Genomic DNA, 21,872 nt, shown 5'->3' with positions numbered 1-21,872 from the left:
TTTATATTTTAAAAAATACATAATTACATCAGTTATTTATATCTATAATTATTTCTATACGTATCTAATTACACTGTTGACCTTAACCCACCCTTAAACGTACCCATACGACCAAATCTGTCCCTAAACTGACCCGTATCCACCTCAATAGCAGCAAGTGTTTTGCAATACAGCATCAACTTATTTTTTATGCATGTGCATAGTAACTTAGGAAACCTAAAGTGTGACCAAAATGTTTTATTTAATAATAATTTTTTTTTTAACATGCTATTAGAGTTAAAAGAAGTTCAGTCCCTGTTAATTAAATCATGGGGACATACAGTTTTCTGACACTACAATATTGTCAGTGCAGCGAAATAAAATCGATGGCCTCATGTTGCAACATAAGAAGAAAGAGTTACAAAATCCACAATTGATTTGATTAGGGTTCAACCTCAGTTTGCAAACACTAGAGGTATTTGAACTCGCCATCCAACAGTAAGCCATGCAGATCTACAACATGTTGCAACCTGCCCTCTCCCTTAAATCAATCATTCATTTGATCACACTCAGAGTGAGTGCAAGGGGCCTGTGATGTTGATTAAAACTCAATCAGGCATCAGGAGCCAATCAGGAGAAGAGAGAGGGGTTTGTGGCTTTTAAATGACATATAAACCAGATTCCATGGAGCATCAGTGTCTGGGAGAACGAGCGCAGCTCCACCATGAAGCAGTGTGTGGTATTGATGATGGCTTTCCTGTGTGTCCACGGGGCCCCTGTGGACGTGTTGGTCCCTGGATCCTGCCAAGAGGCTGTAGCGAGCGGTGCTGCCGCTGAAGCTTTGAACAAAATCAATCTGGACCGCACCGAGGGCTACGTATTCAGCCTGGATCGCCTCAGCAATGTCCATCACGTGAAGCATGTGAGTCATCTTCAGGTTCTTGTATTCATATGGATACTTTTACAAGTCAACAGACTGTATTAAAAGAGTAATTATTTAAATTGATTTAAAAGTCATTTAATCTAAATTACTTTTTAGGGATCCTTCTGTCCCATTGACGTTGTCTATCTAAAGGGACGCAATGGCTTCATATTTTACAAAACATATTTTTAATTTTTTTTATTAACTTTTTTTTGTTTTGTTTTTTTTTAGGGTGAAACAGGGATTGTCTTCTATTTGACACTTGATGTTTTGGAGACCAAATGTCATGTCCTCAGCAAGAAAAACTGGAGAAACTGTGAAATCCGAAACCCTGAAGAGTACCCAGTATGGTTTTGCTAATCCATAAAAAAAACACCATAACTTGTTAATGATGTTTAGTTCTGTATTTTAACAGCCTTCTCAATCGACAGGTCTATGGACAGTGCAAGGCCGTTATGTACATGAACAGAGTTCACAGAGTCACCCGTCTGTACAAATATAGCTGTACCGTGAGGCCAGGTAATAATCGAACACCAGGGTTTTATCATCAGTGTTGGGGGTGACGCATTACAAGTAACTTGAGTTACGTAATCAGATTACTCTTAAAGTAATGCATTAATTTTAAATTTAAATCAAACTGCTTTTTCAAATAAGTAATGGAAGTTACAGGAGACTGACAGCTCTCCTGTCCTCATGTTGAGAGTAGAGACAGAGGCGTTGTGTGAACATGACTGTGATTGTAGATCTAGACTAAATGTGAACAACATGCATTTACTCATCTCATTTGCGCATGCACAAAATCAGTATTCCTCAAAATTCTCCTGCATCCTATTCTTCTGCAATCCAGAATAGCTCTAACTACACCCTCTAACTGTATGTGAAAATTTCAACACAGTCTCATGAAGATGCGTATCTATACCACGACTGTCATTTCTCGTGGCATTTATACGCCAAAAGTGTTTTTTTCGTGTATATGGTACGCACTAAAAAACCCTGGGTTAGGTTTAGGGGGGAGGGGGGTGGGGAGTTCGTGCGTATTATACGCAAAAAAGTGCGTATCATATGTACGCGAAAATCGCGTGCCATATACACGCAAAAACTGTTTTTGGCGTATAAATGCCACGAGAAATGACATCCGTGCCATAGATACGAACTTTCATGAGATCGGGCTGGAAAATTTCCATTTCCTTCAGCCTCATTATTTCAAATTTAGTCTGAAACAGCCTTTATATTTGCAAACAATAGGGTAACACTTTAGAATACGGTCCCTTTGTTAATGAATAACTACACAAGAAACAATAAGTAACACAATATTAACAATCTAGTAACTATAACAAGAAACTCTGATTAACGAACTAGCAACATGACATCATGACTTTTGCGTAAACATACACGCCACTTTCGAGTCAGGTGGCGTGTTATCTCTACGCATTTTGAGCTATCCGCGTGTATCCGCGTGTATGCGTGTATGTCTACGCCATTAACGTCCGCATCATTCCGCGTGTCTGTACACGCAGTCAAATCTCCAGTCATAAATGCCATTAACCCCAGTGACAGTTAAGTTTAGGGATGGGGTTGAGGTAAGTCATATCTTTTTTTTTCCTAGGATGGTAAGGGAACAGTCATAAATGCCATTAACCCCAGTGACGGTTAGGTTTAGGGACGGGGTTGAGGTAACCCAGATAGCAAACTGACATTGAATCAACGTGGAAATATGACATCGAAACAACGTTGATCTGACATTGTTTTGCTCATCGAATTAACGTTGAACCAACGTCAGATGCGTCATTCTTTCAAAACTAACGGAAAATCAACTTGAAATCAACGCGTTGTTTCAACGTTATGAAAGCAAACCAATTTTCGATTTCATTTAGCTTTGAAGAATGCCGCGTCTGACGTTGGTTCAACGTTAATTCGATGAGCAAATCAACGTTGTTTCAATGTCATGAGAGACGTCGTTTCCACGTTGATTCAATGTCAGTTTGCTGTCTGGGAAGTCATATATTTATATAACGTTAAGTCAACGGCGTTCATAAACACGCTGAAAGGCGATTATGCGTCTTGATAGCACGCCAAAAATGGAAATACGAATTGGCGTGGCATACACACGCTACTTCATGAAATCAGTCTGGAACAAGTAAGTAATAGCGCACAGATGAAAGTGGTAGTTCACTATTAACTAATCAATACTAATGCTTCCCAGAGAACTACTGAAAAGTTTATTAACAATCTAGTAACTACTATTAACTAAAAATAAACTCTGATTAACGAACTAGTAAGTAATAGCGCACTGATGAAAGTGTTACTACATATTTCTGTGGGAATTACTAATTATTTGGATCCGTATAATAAAGTGAAGATCATGGGAGCTAACTAGAAATGACTCAAGTGTTACTACATACTTCTAAAGAAATTTTCTAAAAGTATACTAAAGTTCACCAAAAATCTCAAATTCTTAAAATGACATGTCATGACTAGATCATGTAGTAACACTTGAGTCATTACTAGTTAGGTCCAATGATCTTCACTTTAGAATACAGATCCAAATAGTTAGTAATTCCCACAGAAGTATGTAACACTTTAATCTGCACACTATTACTTACTAATTCATAATCAGAGTTTCTTTTTATTTAATAATAGTTACTAGATTGTTAATACAATTTTCATTTGTTCTCTGGGAAGTATTCAAAAAATAGTAGTTATTGATTAGTTAATAGTGAACTACCACTTTCATCATGCGCTATTACTTACTAGTTTGTTAATCAGAGTTTCTTTTTAGTTAATAATAGTTACTAGATTGTTAATATTGTGTTACTCATCGGTTCTTGTGTAGTTAATCATTAACGAAGGAAACGTATTCTTAAGTGTAACAAAAAATGGTTATTAAAAAAAACAAGCTCGAAAGAGTAATCTAACACATTACTTTTCTTAAAAAGTAACTAACGCAATTATTGTAATCCATTACATTTCAAAGTAACTTTCCCCAACATGGTTCATCCTCATATGCTGACAGAAGGCAAATGCAGTAACATGACTCTCCCTCGGCAGTGCCCGCCTCCAAAATCAGGGAAAGCTGCCCAGATTGCCCCGTCCAGCTTCCTCAGGACCACGAAGAAGCCTTGAAGATCGTGAAGATGGGCATGGAGAAATACAATAAAGAGAGTGCGCTGGCCAACTACTTCGTGCCTCTGAACATTACAAAAGTTTTGTCATCGGTAAGTAAATGAGCAAGTAACTAATCTCGAGAATGAACACTTTTTTTGTACAGAAAGCTTCATCAAATTGTATGCGGATATGATGTTTGTATATGATACGATATGATTCGTCTTTATAGCTTCACTTCGGAAGATTCCACACTGTGGAGCTCACCATCCAAGAGACGGCCTGCTCTTCCAAAACCGATGTAGCTGATCTCTCCAAATGTGAAGTCATGGCATGTGAGTTTGCGGTAAGTTACCAGACTTATCTATTGAAATATAGTCATTGTATGCTGTGTTTGTCCTTGCTATATAAAGGAGAACTCTGGCGAACAATGAACCTTTGGTCTAATAAAACATCGGTACCTAGTCAATCGTTCTCTGAGTTTTTTTTAATGATAATCGAATGTAAAGAGTTTTATCTCTAAAAACTGTTTAGCGTATAATGCTAGCAATGGGGGCATTGACTAAGTAAAAAGAAATCGCTAGTTTATACCACTAACAAGGCTCAAAATATCCCCACACTAACGCAGTAACATAATGAGGCTCCATACATGCAAAACGAAGCATTGAGAACTTTGTAAGTGTACAGACTGTTTAATAAGAAGATACTTTATGAAGACAGTTCACTTCATGTATACAGACAGGAGCCATCTTAAAAAATGTCTCGATAAGTCGATCCCCCGAACGCCGTTCATACAGTTCAGAAGTTCGCTGAACTTCATACAGTTCAGATCACTCAGCACGACATTCGTGGTTTGACTTATCGAGACTATTTTTTAAGATGGCTCCTGTCTGTATACGCGAAGTGAATTGTCTTTATAAAGTATCTTCTTATTAAACGGTCTGTACACTTACAAAGTTCTCAATGCTTCGTTTTGCATGTATGGAGCCTCATTATGTTACTGTGTTAGTGTGGGGCTATTTTGAGCCTTATTAGTGGTATAAACTAGCGATTTCTTTTTACTTAGTCAATGCCCCCATATACTAGCATTATACGCTAAACAGTTTATAGAGAAAAAACTCTTTACATTCGATTATCATGAAAATAAATCTCAGAGAACGGTTGACTATGTACCGATGTTTTATTAGACCAAAGGTTCATTGTTCGCCGGAATGTTTATCACATGTGTTCCTGATCTTTCACTGTGTAGCACAAAGGATTCTGCAAAGTGTCTCACTCTGTCCCAGCCATGGGTGAGGAGAACCTCAGTGTTCAGTGTGAGATCTTCGAACCAGAGGTAAGATTACCCATTTTCAACAGCATCAAAACAAACCACTTCTCTTAAAGGGCTAATTCACCACTTGCAAGATGGGCTTTCAAGAAAACTTGAAAATCAGCCAAGTTAGTCTTTAATACTGAGTCAGATTTTATTCAGACTTTCATTTACTGTATTTTTTTAGGCGGCTGAAGAGCAGAAGAAAAAGCATTTGATTGGAGGTGAACATGATCACAGTCACAGCAGCACAACAGGCTCGTCTTTAGGACACGACCATGAGCATGACCAAACCAAACACAACCACACTCACTCTCACGGCGAGGGCCACACACACACCCACTCTCACGACCACGAGCATGTTCACGGCCATCACGCCCAGGCCCATGAGCACGCTCAGGGCGAGTGGGAGCACCACCACCACCAGTACGCTCACAAGAATGAGACCCATGAGCATGACCACGAGCTGGTTCTGGACCACGAGCACAAACACAGACACCTCCATGAGCACGAGCACCACCACCACCACCACGAACATGCCCATCAAACCCCAGTGAGGCGCCCTGAAGGGATGGTCGTTGTCCTCCCTCCTGTGGACAAGCCCATGACCCTTCCAGCGTTCCCTGAGAGCCCTGCTGCAGGACCTCCACAGGCCTCCACCCTCCCGTTCCTCCCGGACCCCCAGATCCCAGGACAGAGGGAACCCAGCATCCAGGCCTTCCCCAGCACCAGGTCCCCCGAGTGCCCTGCTCCGTCCACCATCGAGAACGGGATCCTCAAGCAGGTCGTCAGTGAGGATCCGCTCTTTAAAACCACTGTCTAGAGACCTCTGGATATTCAGTGTACAGTGTCATAAATACTGCAAGAGGTACTATAATGCTTTGTGCAATAAAGCATGTTTTGGCAGTCATTGATGCTCGTGTGAGCTTTCTTTTTAGATGTACAGCAGTCATCTTCATCATATGGCAACACTGAGCAAATCCAGTGGTGTAATGTTATTAAAGGGGGGGTTGACTGCTTTTTTTCTTTGCATGATTGTGTTTATGTATAAATCTACGGTGTCCCCAGAATGTCTCTGTGAAGTTTCAGCTGACAATCCTTTGTGTGCCTTTTGTGTGTGTCCCTTTAAATGCAAATTATCTGCTGCTCCGCCTCAGTTCAGAAGAGGCCGATCCATACACAAGCACAAACGCGAATTTCAGTTAAATCTCATTGATAACCAGATGCAAGTCCAGCCTTACAGAGAGATTCAGGAAGAGGTTAAACGTTTAGATGCAACTGGATGTTTCTGAATGGTAAGTGGATACATTTATGTTGTTGATGTGGTTACATTGATTCATCTCATCGACTTGCATGTTCTGTCATATTTAACTTTTTCACAAGTTGACAGTTCCCTGAGTGTTTATAAGACAGCCGTGACATGTTTTGGTAAAATAATGCACCAGTAAATGCAGCAACCACAGAACAGTTTACATGCTTTGCTCATATGTTGCCATTGTGTTAAAACGGGTTATGCACTCGCGAGGGGTGGTAATATTAAAATAATTTCCCCTTCCTACTTCAGAAGGAGAGCGAAATCAGATTTAGTCAATAATGTAGTCGGCTTATTATTTAAAAGCCAATCCCAATGCATCTTTTTCATTATCTACATGTATATTAAAATCACCAACAATTACTTTATCTGCAGACGGTACTAACTATGATAGAAAATCATAAAGTCTGTATAGTGGCCTGTATACAGTAGCCAGCAGAATTCTCAAACGTGATTTACACTATATATTGTTACATTAAGGATTGCCATCCTGATGAATTGCTATTAAGTTAAAGTATAACAAACATCGAACAGTGCATTAAACCAAAAGGAAATTAACAGCATATAACCAATAATTACATGTATCTCAAGATTTGTGTTTGTATTGTGTTGGCTGGAGCACACACTCACACAGTAATGCTGTGTTTTCTCTAGATGGCAGTAAACTCTAGAAATTCTTTCTTTTTTAATTAAACGCCTGTTTTCCTATAGATGGCAGCATTGACTCAAAGAATGAAATTCAAGGTCTATCAAACTGTCTTTGCCCAAGGAATTGTTTATCAGTGTAATTCATAAAGTCCTAACACATTGATGGGCCATTTGGGGTAATTTTCTCTTCTACTAATTTCTACTGAAGTTCTACTAGGAAGTAAAATAGTGTATACATGTGTATACCTGAGGAAATAATTACATATTCAAAAAACAAAACCTTTGCCATAATGACACACTACTCCATCATGCATGGACCTAAACTTTCACAAAGTTGTGTGTTTAATGTGCAATCATATTTAAAAATAAGTATTAGTATTTTTTTCATAAACCTGCAATTCAACACAAATTTATCAGCCATATGTGAAATTTATTTAAGTTGATATTTGCTTAAAATGGTGTGTTACAATCAAGCATGCTCCTAACGTGGTTTAAGTCTGGTGTACTGTAAATGTTTTTATTTTGAATTTGTGGTGAATTACAATTTCTATGGTAAAAAAAACACAACTCTATTCAACAGCAACAAAAATTCTGTTTGTACACATTGCTTAACACAAGTGCTATACTAATGGCAATACAATAAATATGACCAGGTTTTAGTTTTACACCATGGACAGAATTGGACAAAATTTTGCATGCATCCTCAGAATGTCCCGTTGTTGATGATTGCCAAATTTAGTTAAATTTGGTCTTGGAGTTCAGCAGATATAGGGCTTTTAGTGCAAATGGGACTAGAAGGCTAAGTGGCGTTTGATATTTAAAGGAGTAGTTCACTTTTAAAAAAAAAATATTGCTGATAATTTACTCACCCCCATGTCATCCAAGATGTCCGTGTCGTTCTTTCTTCAGTCGAAAAGAAATGAAAGTTTTTGATGAAAACATTCCAGGATTTTCTCCATATAATGGACTTCAATGGGAACCAAATGGTTCAAGGTCCAAAAGACAGTTTCAGTGCAAACTGTTCAAAGGGCTTTAAACGATTCCAGACGATGAATAAGGGTCTTATCTAGGACCCTTTGAGTCATGACTCAAAAAAAGATTTGTTCATTTTGATGAACGAGTTCGAACAGGAGAGTCACGACTGTGCATCACAGTACGGAGCAAGGCGAGCATTTGAGCTTATAAAACTTAAACTTTATATTTTTCAAATGAGCGATCGTTTCGCTTGATAAGACCCTTATTCATTGTCTGGAATCGTTTAAAGCCCTTTGAACAGTTTGCACTGAAACTGTCTTTTGGACCTTGAACCGTTTGGTTCCCATTGAAGTCCATTATATGGAGAAAATCCTGGAATGTTTTCATCAGAAACCTTAATTTCTTTTCGACTGAAGAAAGAAAGACGTGGACATCTTGGATGACATGGGGGTGAGTAAATTATCAGCAAATGTTTTTTTCAAAAGTGAACTACTCCTTTAACTGTAGAATTCAGTGGGAAATCAAGCGGAACCCGAGCAGCGGTGCAGTTTGGGGTCTCTGCGTTTTACACCCTGAAATTGTACAGAACAAGCTCAAATGTGTTGCAGTAATTTTCAGGCGTTGTTTTTTCTGTAGTTCTCCCTCTCCCCAACAGATGTCTCCGTGAGGGTCAGACTCTGCACATGCTGGATCTCATCACACAGATGTTGTCTATGGGAGGCTCTGGTTGGCTCTTCAGCAGCGGGGGGGGGGGGGGGGGGGGGGGGGTGCTTCATATCCCGAATCGGGCTCTTTACTCTGCCAGAATCATGTAGGCTGCTTTCGGACAGGTGCCCTCCTCATCCTCACACTGATCTCAGACCGCATGAGGAGCAGGGATGGCCGGGGGACGCAGAGGACTGGTGGCCCCGCAGAATACTTTCCTGGAGAATATAGTCCGCCGCTCCAACGGTGAGAGAAGCCTTTCACTTTATCCTATTGGGGAAATCATTTATTCTGCAACATTACAGTCAACTCACTCCACGTGCTTGTACATATAGTACAACCATTCAGGTCTCATACTGTTGTACCACAATATTTTTTATTTGGCATTCCACACATTGAATAATTTGTTGTTTTAGACTGCACTGCTTGAGTATGTATGTATACACTCTCAGAAAAACACTCTGTACCTTTTCAAAAGGTAAACTTTTGTCCATTTTAGGTGCTAATATGTACATTTTAGGTGCTAATATGTACATTTTAGGTGTTAATATGTAAATTTTAGGTGCTAATATGTACATTTTATGTGCTAATATGTACATTTTAGGTGCTAATATGTACATTTTATGTGCTAATAAGTATATTTTAGGTGTTAATATGTACATTTTAGGTGCTAATATGTATATTTTAAGTGTTAATATGTACATTTTAGGTGTTAATATGTAAATTTTAGGTGCTAATATGTACATTTTATGTGCTAATAAGTATATTTTAGGTGTTAATATGTAAATTTTAGGTGCTAATATGTACATTTTAGGTGTTAATATGTAAATTTTAGGTGCTAATATGTACATTTTATGTGCTAATAAGTATATTTTAGGTGTTAATATGTACATTTTAGGTGCTAATATGTACATTTTAAGTGTTAATATGTACACTTTAGGTGTTAATATGTAAATTTTAGGTGCTAATATGTACATTTTATGTGCTAATAAGTATATTTTAGGTGTTAATATGTACATTTTAGGTGCTAATATGTACATTTTATGTGCTAATAAGTATATTTTAGGTGTTAATATGTACATTTTAGGTGCTAATATGTATATTTTAAGTGTTAATATGTACATTTTAGGTGTTAATATGTAAATTTTAGGTGCTAATATGTACATTTTATGTGCTAATAAGTATATTTTAGGTGTTAATATGTACATTTTAGGTGCTAATATGTACATTTTAGGTGTTAATATGTAAATTTTAGGTGCTAATATGTACATTTTATGTGCTAATAAGTATATTTTAGGTGTTAATATGTACATTTTAGGTGCTAATATGTACATTTTAAGTGTTAATATGTACACTTTAGGTGTTAATATGTAAATTTTAGGTGCTAATATGTACATTTTATGTGCTAATAAGTATATTTTAGGTGTTAATATGTACATTTTAGGTGCTAATATGTACATTTTAGGTGCTAATATGTACATTTTATGTGCTAATAAGTATATTTTAGGTGTTAATATGTACATTTAGGGGCTAAAATGTACACTTTAGGTGCTAATATGTACATTTTAGGTGCTAATATGTACCACTACGGTACCAATATGCATCCTTTGGGTACAAAAGTATACCTTTTAAAAAGGTACAGCCCCAGTGACAGCTTTTGTACCTTTTTTTGAGAGTGTATATTGCATATTATATATAATCATGTATTATTATTAACCTGCAGATTACACATTGCATATATATATATATATATATATATATATATATATATATATTTGTATGCGTTTTTAGAATTGATAATTTTGGGAATAAAGACAGGACAAAAATCTAAAAGTTTATTAAAAAATGTTTTGTTCTTGCTGTAACTTTTTCCTTTCAACTTTTCAGTTTGGACATTTTCTCATAGACAGACAGGTATATAGCTAAAGTTTCGCTGTGATTCAGTCCCATCCATCCCACTGTGGTGCTGTTTCTGTTTACCATCGCTGTAGTTTGTAGATCTAGATCAGTAGAAGTGATTTCTCTTATCCCTTAATTCATTGTCTGTATATTGTACTGCTAATGTGCTTTCACTATATTGTTATGTAATCAAGGGAATTTGTGGGAAGCATTAACACCCTAATAAAGAAGAGGCCAAATCTGTAAATGATGAGCTACACCTTTAATCACTTGCTGGTGAAATCACATTATAGGACAATAAAGGAAATCCCCATTTTCTTTTTTGTGTTTTAAAGTAATCCTGTTTGATCTCTCTTTACATTCTACTCTGTAGAAAGCTCATGAATATTTAATGAGGTCATTAACGATTGGCTGTCTGTTGGTAAACAACATTAGCACTGGATTCTTGTGTTTCACTGTATTTGACGATGCAGTTCGGGCATCCGATTAAGAGTTATCTGTGAAGCATTGTTAAACTCAGTGTTTAAGTTGCTCTAAATGTTTATTTAAAAGAATCGTATCAGATATCAGGCATTGTCGCCACTGCTAGCAGATGCCGTAACCATATATTTCCAGAATTCACCCATGGAATGGTTTATTTCTTCAAAAGTAAAGTTGCCGTCACATTTACCATTGTTCAGCGAATTTGAGGATGTTGCATGGGGGTCAAAGATTTCCCCACACAGATTTCAGAAGTTGGTCATGTGCATTCGCCATGTTGAGCAACAGAAAGCTGCTTGGTTTGAAAGTGACTTCAAACATTGCAACACTAGTAATGTATGATGGATAGTTTTTGCCCTGTGAAATTTGGCTAATGTGACCGCAGCTTAAAGGAGTAGTTCACTTTTAAAAAAAAACTTGCTGAAAATTTACTCACCCCCATGTCATCCAAGATGTCCATGTCTTTCTTTTTTTCTCAGTCGAAAAGAAATTAAGATTTTTGATAAAAACATTCCAGGATTTTCTCCATATAATGGACTTCAATGGGAACCAAACAGTTCAAGGTCCAAAAGGCAGTTTCAGTGCAAACTGTTCAAAGGGCTTTAAACGATTCCAGACGATGAATAAGGGTCTTATCTAGGACCCTTGACTCGAAACAAGATTTTTTCATTTTGGTGAACGAGTTCGAACAGGAGAGTCACGAACGCTCATCACAGAACAGAGCAAGGCGATCATTTGAGCTTATAAAACTTAAACTTTTTTTTTTTTTTTTAAATGAGCGATCGTTTCGCTTGATAAGACCCATATTCATCGTCTGGAATCGTTTAAAGCCCTTTGAACAGTTTGCACTGAAACTGTCTTTTGGACCTTGAACCGTTTGGTTCCCATTGAAGTCCATTATATGGAGAAAAATCCTGGAATGTTTTCATCAAAAACCTTAATTTCTTTTCGACTGAAGAAAGGAAGACATGGACATCTTGGATGACATGGGGGTGAGTAAATTATCAGCAAAAGTTTTTTTTAAAAGTGAACTACTCCTTTAAGGTGAATGTGGGAGCTAGTGTTTTATCTTATATCAGAATTAAGTCTTGACGTTTGAGACCCCTATATCATTGCTGATGTTACCACAATATAAAAAAACAATGTTTCATTCCTTCCTGGCAGACACCAATTTTGTTTTGGGGAATGCCCAAATTGTGGATTGGCCTATTGTCTACAGCAATGATGGATTCTGCAAGCTGTCTGGTTACCATCGTGCCGAAGTCATGCAGAAGAGCAGCACATGCAGGTGCTCCCCTCTTTATTTATAATTAAACGGCATCAGTTAAAAGAGTAGTTCACTTCAGAATTAACAATTCTTCATAATTTTCTCTCCTCCACGTCATCCAAGATGTCCAGGTCTTTCTTTCTTCAGTGGAAAAGAAATGAAGGTTTTTGAGGAACACACTCCAGGATGATTCTCCATATAGTGACTTCAATGGTCCAACGGGTCGAAGGTCCAGATGTGAGTTTCAGTGCAGATTCAAAGTCTCGACACGATCCACCCGAAGACTAAGAGTCTAATCTAGACAAACCATCAACATACTTTTTAACCACAAATCCTCATCTTGAACGTCCATAACTTCATGGAAAGGTCAAATGTGACGTTGGTGGAAAATGTAGTGTAGGAAAAACTCTCATTTTACATTTTACATTGTTGTTTTACATTTTAATTTGATGGCATTTTTTTATTTTTATAAATGGCGTTTGACTTAGTCTTTGCACGTTGGCCTTGTAAACACTTGGTTTGTACTTACATCTGCATCAACGTGATTAACTTGCATCGCAGAGGTAGTGCAAGACAAGCATTTGTGGTTAAAAAGTAAATGTTTATTTTGTCATAAATGTCGGCTGGTTTGTCTAGATCAGACTCTTAGTCCTCGGCTGCATCGTGTCGAGACTTTGAAGCTGCACTGAAACTCACATCTGGATCTTCGACCCGTTGGACCATTGAAGTCACTATATGGAGAATCATCCTGGAGTGTGTTCCTCAAAAACCGAAAAAAGAAAGACATGAACATCTTGGAAAACGTGGGGGTGAGTAAATTATGACCTACTCCTTTAACAAATCAGGACCCATAACCATTTAATGGAGAATAACCGCAACCTCAAGTTGTTCAATCATGGATTTGGCAACATGGCTCACAGCTTGAGTTTATGGCTCACTCAGTATTTTAATAGAGATTGGTTATGTACGCCTCTTTGTCCTTCTCTCAGCTTCATGTATGGGGAACTCACTGACAAAGAAACCTGCGATAAAGTCCGCCAGACCTTTGAGAACTATGAGATGAACTCCTTTGAAATACTTATGTACAAGAAGAACCGTGAGTTGTCTATTTGAAATCATTTGAAAGAGTTTATTCTTATCATATTTATCAAGGAATTAAAAAGAAAATGCTGGTATTGCAGGGATGCCAGTGTGGTTCTTCATCAAAATTGCTCCCATCCGAAACGAACAGGACAAAGTTGTACTCTTCCTCTGCACCTTCAGTGATATCACTGCGTTCAAGCAGCCTATTGAAGATGACTCCTCTAAAGGTTTGATTTGACTCATTTCCCATCAGCCAAAACATTTCAATAGGTGCAAATTGCATTAGGAAAGTGAAAGCTGTTCTCTGTTTGACTTCAGATTTAATCAGGATGTTGTTTTCACTGCTGGAACAATTTCTGTTTGTTTTTTTTATATTTATCATGCAGGAATGAAACTACACACTTCATAATACTGATTTATAACACACAATTTTTAATCCTCTAACCATTTCCTCTTTTTATACGACTAAAGGTTGGGGAAAGTTTGCTCGCCTGACGCGGGCGTTGACCAGCAGCCGTGGTGTTTTACAGCAGCTGGCACCCACTGTCCACAAGGGCGAGAACGTCCACAAGCACTCCCGTCTGGCCGAGGTGATCACTGTTGTGTGTGTGTGTGTGTTCTAGCACTTTCATCAAAGCAACACTCCATCCATTTATACCTGAGCCCTCTTGGCCAAGAGTGTGTGCTGCAATCCCAAAAGCCCCTCTGCTGTCTTGAGATAAATCTCCAACATGTGCGGCTGCTGTTCACGTCACACACTCCACATCAACTTCCCCCCTCAGTTCCTGCATCGGCTCCAAAACGCTTTCTGAGCACATTTTGACACGCTATAGGGTATGCATACAGTGCACGTGATGTAAATGACATCATCAGAATAGTACATACGTCCAGATTAATTTGTCGCTGTGTGCTCAGATCAAAAATGAGCCTGAAAAAAGACGGAACAACAAGAGATTCTTGCGTAACACTTTATGTTGCAGTGTCCTTGTTACATATGTTACATGTACTTACCACAATAACAACAGCAAATTATGCATAATTACATGCAACCAACCCTCAATCAAATCCCACCCTAGCTAACTAAATAATTCAGTACTTAAATATATGTAACAATGACACCTTAAAATAAAGTGTAACTAATTCTTGCAAGTGTAGTTTAGACATGTACAAAGGTTCTGGAGAGAAATAGTGCAGATACTGGACAGAGAAAGGTACTATCAAATGGAGTATACTTTACCCGCTAGTCTCTGTTCATATCATTTGAGTCCAAACTGCAGTACACTGTTAAAAATTAGAAGGTTTCGATGTCATTTTTTTTTCATTTGATGTTACCATGATGGTGATCGGTGTTTGCTTTAGTTGACCGTTGACTATTGCAAAGTAGTTTATCTTTGGCTGCTGAAAATGCATTTGGTATGGCAAAAAAGCTGAAAGAACACAGGATCAGGTGACAGTGATTATTTATTAATGGTCACAATTATTATAGAGTAGGCCGATTCAATGAGCTCTTTTATTGTCTAATGTATTTATATGGGTGATGTTTTGTATTTTTGATTATGGGATCATTGTGATTTTACAGTTTGAGATCTATCAGGGTTTTGACAACCATAGAATATGACAAATTGTAATGTTTTTGCTCAGGACATTTTGAACTTTTACTGTAGATCAGCCAGACACACACAAACAAAGAATCAACATATGAATCTCAACAATGGTGACAGTCAAATGTTTCATGCTGCAATCCATTTTGGGTACCAGCATAGTACAGAAGAATCACCCATGACTCCCAGCATGCATTGCAGAACAAATAAATAATGTAGCTGCATTTTCTGGTTATTTTCTTTAATTTTTACTTTTTGCTTTTATTTTTGCTGTTGCTTTTAGTAGCATATTTTGTGATGGTCAGATTAGATTTTTTTTTCTTGTTGTTGATTGTCATCATTGTTGAGATTCATGAGTCTCTGTGTGTATAACTGAAATATATTTTAGTGAATGATGAGTAAAAAAATCCTTCACAACTGTTTTCACAGCACTGCTTGATCTTTATATGTAGTTTCACAGTGTAATAATATAAACTTAAAGCTGTATTAAAACATCAGATTTTCGTTCACAAGGGATTTTGATAAGGGAACCAAGTTTGTTTCGGCTCTGCAGCAGATCTAGAAGAAAACTGCATCATTTTTGTTGTAAAAAAGTTATTAATTTAGTTAATTTAGCCGCTCTGGAGAAAACGGTGATGTCATCGTCCAGATTAGTTCAGTTCTCATATGATGGTGTCAATGCAGACAGATCAATAATATTGTTGAATTGTATGTATGAAAAGCCATGTGTTCGCTGTAAGCTAACCGTTTGTGTCAAAACTGTAGTATACTTTGAGCTTATGAACCACATGCTGTGCAGATTAAGCAGACATTGCACTTTTTCAGCTTAAACCACATAATTGTATTGAGTCATCAGTGTCCTAATGTTCAGGTAGATATAGTGAACTAAGGAGTGGAATGGGTGACAGCATTAGTGAATTTCCTCTCTTAGTTTCTTGTTTCAAATTATTCTCACCACCAACAGCATCCAAATTCTGTTCTCACACACATTCACACACTGCAGGATTCTTCAGCTAAACATGCTTAGCTTACACTAGTTTAATTTGTCTACGAACGAACAATGTCTAACAGTAGATTTACAACTATCACAAGACAATTTAAAAAAAAAAAAAAAAGAATATTTTCTGAACCAAAAAATGTGATTTCACAATATTGCAAATCAGCATTCCTTCTGTTCATTCAGCTTACAATGACTTCAGTCATTATTAGGGAGTCATCTTGTTTTTCAATTTAGAATAATGATCCAAATAATTAGTAATGTCTTCTGAATGATTTGGTAATACTTGAGTCATCACTCGTGGGTTACCATGACCTTCACTTTAGAATATAAAGAACACTTTATTGAATATAAAGTGTTACCACACTGCTTTCACTTCAGTCCATTGGCAAAACTTCACCATGTTTGCTCTTAAAGATTAGTTTTGGATTGAGCGGGACAGGTATGATTCAGTTTACGGCAAACAGTGATTGACTGTCGCACAACTCTGAATTAAATTCAATGATGTCAAGGCTGTAATGTGATTGGTATCAATAATCAGACCATCTCTGGCACTATTCTGGATTGGGTTGGAGCAGACACTCATTGACATTTAAAGATAGATGCTCGAAAACAGCATGCTTTTGCCTCCTCTCAAATATCTGTGGGGTATTTTGAGCTGAAATGTCACAGAGACATTCTGGGGACACCTGAGACTTATATTACATCTTGTAAAAAATGGGCATAATATGTCCTCTTTAAGTGTATTGTAGAGTCTGTGACTAATCGAAAACATGAGAGCTCAAGGTGCATCTCTATCAGATCCCTGTCCTTGGTCGTGACTTGGTATTGTGTACACAGATTCAGGCACTGGTAAGTAAGTAAAGACCCTTGCAAACTACACATTTGGACACTGATGGTGACATGACAACATCCTCATTGTACAACATCACTTCTGGTATGGACAACACCAGAGCTGATATCTTTCTGACAGTATTTGTCAATGGTTTTTAAAGTGCATTATAATAAATACTTTGCTTGTTACATATACTGTACATGCAACCTTTACATGCAACATTTGGCAGTGAATAAATTATACATTTTTGCTAGAGTGTTCATTGACTTTCAAATGATTTATGTATGTTTTTTTAAATCTTTTTCTTTTTTCTAAAACTTTTAAAATAATTACAGGATATAGAGACCGGAGAATAGTCAAAAAATATTGTCAACCCCATAGGGTTGGGTATCGTTTGAATTTGAACGATTCTGATTCCGATTCCGATTCCTTGTTTCGATTCCGGTTCCTAACGATTCTCAATTCCGAGTCTTTTAAGAGGCAGGGTCAAAAAAGTTTAGCTAACCTTGCTAACAAACGGTCTTTCTGAAGGAAATACTCCTTTTGTCACAAATTTTGCAGAGATTTCGTTATTTTTAGAAAAGTGAAGTCACACTTTGGACCGCCGACGTAAGCTACTCATGTTCGACTTGGGCGGTTATGCCAACACTTCTGGTAGACGCTTCTTCGTTGGTGTTGTTCAGCGGTTTCTTCTTCCGCTCGATGGACTGTGAATATCGAAACTAGGAATCGAAATTTTAACTTTTGAACGATTCCGGGAAAAACGAAAAGTTAGTCCTGGTTCCAATCGATACTCGATTCTCGATACCCAACCCTACAACCCCATCACCCAAGGAAAAAAAAATGTAATTAAACAATGTAAAAAAAAAAGTTATATTGTATATATTTAAGAAATATTTTCATGTATATACTTGTAACGGCACCCGAGACATGTTTGAATCCATATGCAGCTTTATTGAAGGTAAGTCAGACAGGCAAGGGTCAGAGATAGGCAAGGCAGGGTTATCACAGAACAGGCTCAGAGAATGGTCGAATAACAGGCAGAGAATCAGGACAGGCAGCAAACAACAATAATCCAAAACAATCCGGGTCGGGGCAGGCAGCAGACTAACGAGAGTGGCAGAACAGATCAAGGTCGGTACACAGGAAAGGCAGGCAAGGGAAAAACGCTCAGTCATTACAGCCGTGGCAATGCAATACTTCGCACTGGGTGAATGTATGAGTGTGGCTTATATAGGAAGTCCGATGAGATTCAGGTGTGTGTGTAATCAGTCCCAGTAGTGGTGCATTATGGAGAATGGAGTCCTGCTATGATTAATACTCCGGTGATGGCTCCCTCTGCTGGTTGAGAGGAGGCGGAGCGGGAGCCTGCTCCGTAACAGAGCCCCCCTCCTGCGAGCAGCTCCTGAGGCGAGAAGGTTGACGACGCCGGGGTCTTCCACGAGGTCGAGGGGCCGGTTTCTCCGGATAGTTGCGGTGGAATTCCTCTGTGAGTGATGGGTCCAGAATATCACTGGCGTTGATCCAAGATTGTTCCTCCGGACCGTACCCCTCCCAATCCACCAGATACTGGAGAACATTACCCCGGCGCCTGGAGTCCAGCACTTCGTGCACACGGTATGCCTCCTCGCCGTTGATCAGGAGCGGTGCAGGATCTGGGGCTGTGACTCCCGCTTCCGACACTCCCCTCGGACCCACAGCAGGTTTCAGGAGGGATACATGGAAGGTAGGAGAGATGCGGTAATCAGCAGGCAAATCCAAGCGAAAAGACACAGGGGTAACTTGTTTTACTATTTGAAATGGACCAACATACCTGGGACTGAGTTTACGGCAGGGAAGTCGGAGTCTCAGATCTCTAGTGGAGAGCCACACCCATTGACCAGCGCTGTAGTGAGGGCTAGGGCGTCGATGACGATTGGCCTGTAGTTCTTGTCTTCGGACAGCATGCAGAAGATGAGTATGGGCCTGATTCCAGATCCTTTCACTCTTTTGTAGCCATTCTGTTACAGAAGGTAGTTCCGTCGGTTCTCCGGACCAGGGAAACAGTGGAGGTTGGAAGCCGAGTATACACTTGAAAGGGGTTAGTCCTGTAGCTGGTTTGACCAATGAATTCTGCGCATATTCCGCCCAAAACAAGTATCTGCTCCACTCTGTTTGTTCCTTTTGGCAGTAAGCCCTTAAAAAGCGTGTGATTTCTTGATTTAACCGTTCTGTCTGACCGTTGGATTGAGGATGGTATCCTGAGGTTAAGCTGATGTTTACGTTTAAATTTTTAAAGAACGCACTCCAAACCCTTGAAGTGAACTGGGGACCACGATCGGAGACAATGTCTTCAGGTAGACCGTAAAAGCGAAAGACTTGATTGCAGAGAATTTCAGCAGTTTCAAAGGCGGTGGGGAGTTTGGGTAGGGGTATGAGTCTGCAAGCCTTGGAGAACCTGTCAATTATGGTAAGGATGGTGGTGTGTCCCTGAGATTTGGGTAGATCGGTGATGAAGTCGATTGCGATATGAGACCAGGGGCGTTGAGGTGTGGGGAGTGGTGTTAATAGGCCTGCAGGTAGCTGTCTGGGTGTTTTGGACATGTTACAGTTAACACAGTTCTTCACATGTTTAGTGGTATCAGATGCTAGGGTTGGCCACCAAAAGCGGTTTTGGAGGAGCTGGATAGTTGCTGTAATCCCTGGGTGTCCAGAGCTGGGAGTTGAATGAACGTGGTCGACGAGTCTGATTCTGAGAGATTCCGGGACGTATAGTCGGTTGTTTGGACATGCGGATGGGATCTGGGTGTGACTGTTAACCTGTTGGATTTCTGTGATGATGTCCCATTGGACGGGAGCCACCAGTAGATTGGGTTGGATGATGTTTTCTGAAGCAGGACTCTGAATGGTACCTTCAGCTTGACGGGAAAGAGCATCAGCCTTGATATTTTTGGACCCTGGGCGATATGTGACAGTAAACTGGAAACGGGTGAAGAATAACGCCCATCTTGCTTGGCGAGGGTTGAGACGTTTAGCCGACCGTAAATACTCTAGATTCTTGTGATCCGTAAAAATGATGAAGGGCTGACTTGCTCCCTCCAGCCAATGTCGCCATTCCTCTAGTGCAAGTTTCATAGCCAGTAGCTCTCTGTTCCCCACATCATAATTTCGCTCAGCCGGTGAAAGTTTGCGGGAGAAAAAGGCGCATGGATACATTTTCTCTGGATTTCCTTGTCGTTGTGACAACACTGCTCCTACACCAGTGCTGGACGCATCCACCTCCACAATGAACTGCTTCTCGGGATCTGGATGATGGAGGATGGGTGCTGACGTAAATCGGGATTTCAGTTCTTTAAACGCCTGTTCTGCCTCGCTAGACCATTTCAATTTGGATGATGGGCGTTTGGTCATAGCCGTGAGAGGGGCAGCAATGATGCTGAAATTGCGGATAAATCTTCGGTAAAAGTTTGCAAATCCTAGAAAACGTTGTAGTTCCTTTAGAGTCTGTGGTAATGGCCATTCCAGGACCCCCTTTACCTTTCCTTCGTCCATGGCGACCCCCTCATGACTGATAATATAACCCAGGAATGATGTGCTTGTCTGATGAAATTCACATTTTTCAGCTTTGGCAAAGAGTTGATGCTGGATGAGTCGTTCGAGAACTAGTCTGACCTGCTGAACGTGTTCCTCCATGGAATTTGAATAAATCAGAATGTCGTCTATGTAGACTATCACCCACTTGTCCAGCATGTCTCGAAAAATATCATTCATGAAAGATTGAAACACAGACGGACTGTTGGATAATCCGAACGGCATGACGAGGTACTCATAGTGCCCACTAGTGGTAGAAAATGCCGTTTTCCACTCATCCCCCTCTCGGATACGGATTAAATTATAAGCATTGCGTAGATCCAGTTTGGTGAAGAATTTGGCCTGCCGAAGTTGTTCGAGAGCTGCTGGCACTAGAGGAAGAGGATAACGGAATTTTACAGTGATATCATTAAGAGCCCGGTAATCGATGCAGGGTCGTAAACCTCCATCTTTTTTCTTAACAAAGAAGAATCCGGCTGCAGCGGGAGAGGTAGACGGACGAATGAAGCCCTTAGCGAGTTCCTCCTGGATATAGGTTCTCATGGCGTCAGATTCGGGTTGTGATAACGGGAATACTCGGCCTCGGGGTGGAGTGGAACCTGGGATGAGATCGATAGCACAGTCAGTGGAGCGGTGTTCGGGAAGTTGGGAAGCCCTCTTCTTGCTGAATGCCTCCCTGAGATCAGCATAAACGATGGGTATCTCTGTTTCCTCAATATTTATTGTTTCTGGATCTGTCTTGGACACTGGGCTTGAATTTTCTCGGGGTAAATCAATTTCACAAACACTTCGAGACTCGTTATTTGCTGCGTGAGAAGGGGCGCGGATTACCGGGGTTAAACAGCGATCGTGACATGAAAGATTCCATTGTATGATTTGCCCCTCTGACCAGGAAATTTGCGGATTATGAGCTTGTAACCAGGGAAAACCCAATACTATGGGGTGATGAGGTGATTGTATGACATAAAAGCTGATCAGTTCAGTGTGCAGGGAGCTGACGCGTAGTTCAACTTCTTCGGTCTTATTTTGAATTCTTCCTTCCCCTAGGGGTCTGCCATCTAGCGCCTCCACTGCCAAGGAGGAAAGACAGGGAATTAGTTTGAGCTTGCAATGATCAGCGAAAGTATGAGATATGAAATTCCCCGCGGCACCGGAATCTATAAGAGCCATGGCATTGATCTGTTC

General features: G+C 39.4%; 2 protein-coding genes across 4 annotated transcripts in view; both read left to right on the top strand.

Annotated features, from left to right (window-relative positions):
* Nucleotides 1-550: 550 nt before the first annotated feature.
* fetub (fetuin B) lies at nucleotides 551-6,225 on the top strand. Its single transcript, XM_039657305.2, has 7 exons — nucleotides 551-901; nucleotides 1,133-1,246; nucleotides 1,333-1,420; nucleotides 3,950-4,116; nucleotides 4,236-4,349; nucleotides 5,253-5,339; nucleotides 5,503-6,225. The coding sequence occupies exons 1-7, from the start codon at nucleotides 704-706 to the stop codon at nucleotides 6,136-6,138; spliced, it is 1,404 nt and encodes a 467-aa protein (XP_039513239.2). The 5' UTR covers nucleotides 551-703; the 3' UTR covers nucleotides 6,139-6,225.
* Nucleotides 6,226-9,027: 2,802 nt separating this feature from the next.
* kcnh1b (potassium voltage-gated channel, subfamily H (eag-related), member 1b) overlaps nucleotides 9,028-21,872 on the top strand; it is a 72,005-nt gene continuing 59,160 nt past the window's right edge. For 2 of the 3 annotated variants that reach the window (XR_016145931.1, XM_039657253.2), the window contains exons 1-5: nucleotides 9,028-9,201; nucleotides 12,499-12,622; nucleotides 13,591-13,697; nucleotides 13,783-13,911; nucleotides 14,156-14,274. Coding sequence is in view for 2 of the 3 variants with exons in the window: in XM_039657253.2 (XP_039513187.2) it covers nucleotides 9,129-9,201; nucleotides 12,499-12,622; nucleotides 13,591-13,697; nucleotides 13,783-13,911; nucleotides 14,156-14,274 (552 nt within the window). In the remaining variant the exon portion in view is untranslated. Of the gene's footprint in view, nucleotides 9,202-12,498; nucleotides 12,623-13,237; nucleotides 13,411-13,590; nucleotides 13,698-13,782; nucleotides 13,912-14,155; nucleotides 14,275-21,872 lie in introns of those variants that run through there. The other variant, XM_039657255.2, reaches the window with a different exon arrangement.

This window comes from Pimephales promelas, chromosome 2 (genome assembly GCF_988280905.1).
Source record: "Pimephales promelas chromosome 2, fPimPro1.hap1.1, whole genome shotgun sequence".
Taxonomy (NCBI): domain Eukaryota; kingdom Metazoa; phylum Chordata; class Actinopteri; order Cypriniformes; family Leuciscidae; genus Pimephales; species Pimephales promelas.
Note: the sequence above shows the minus strand (reverse complement) of the source record. Positions and strands in the feature narration are given on the sequence as shown.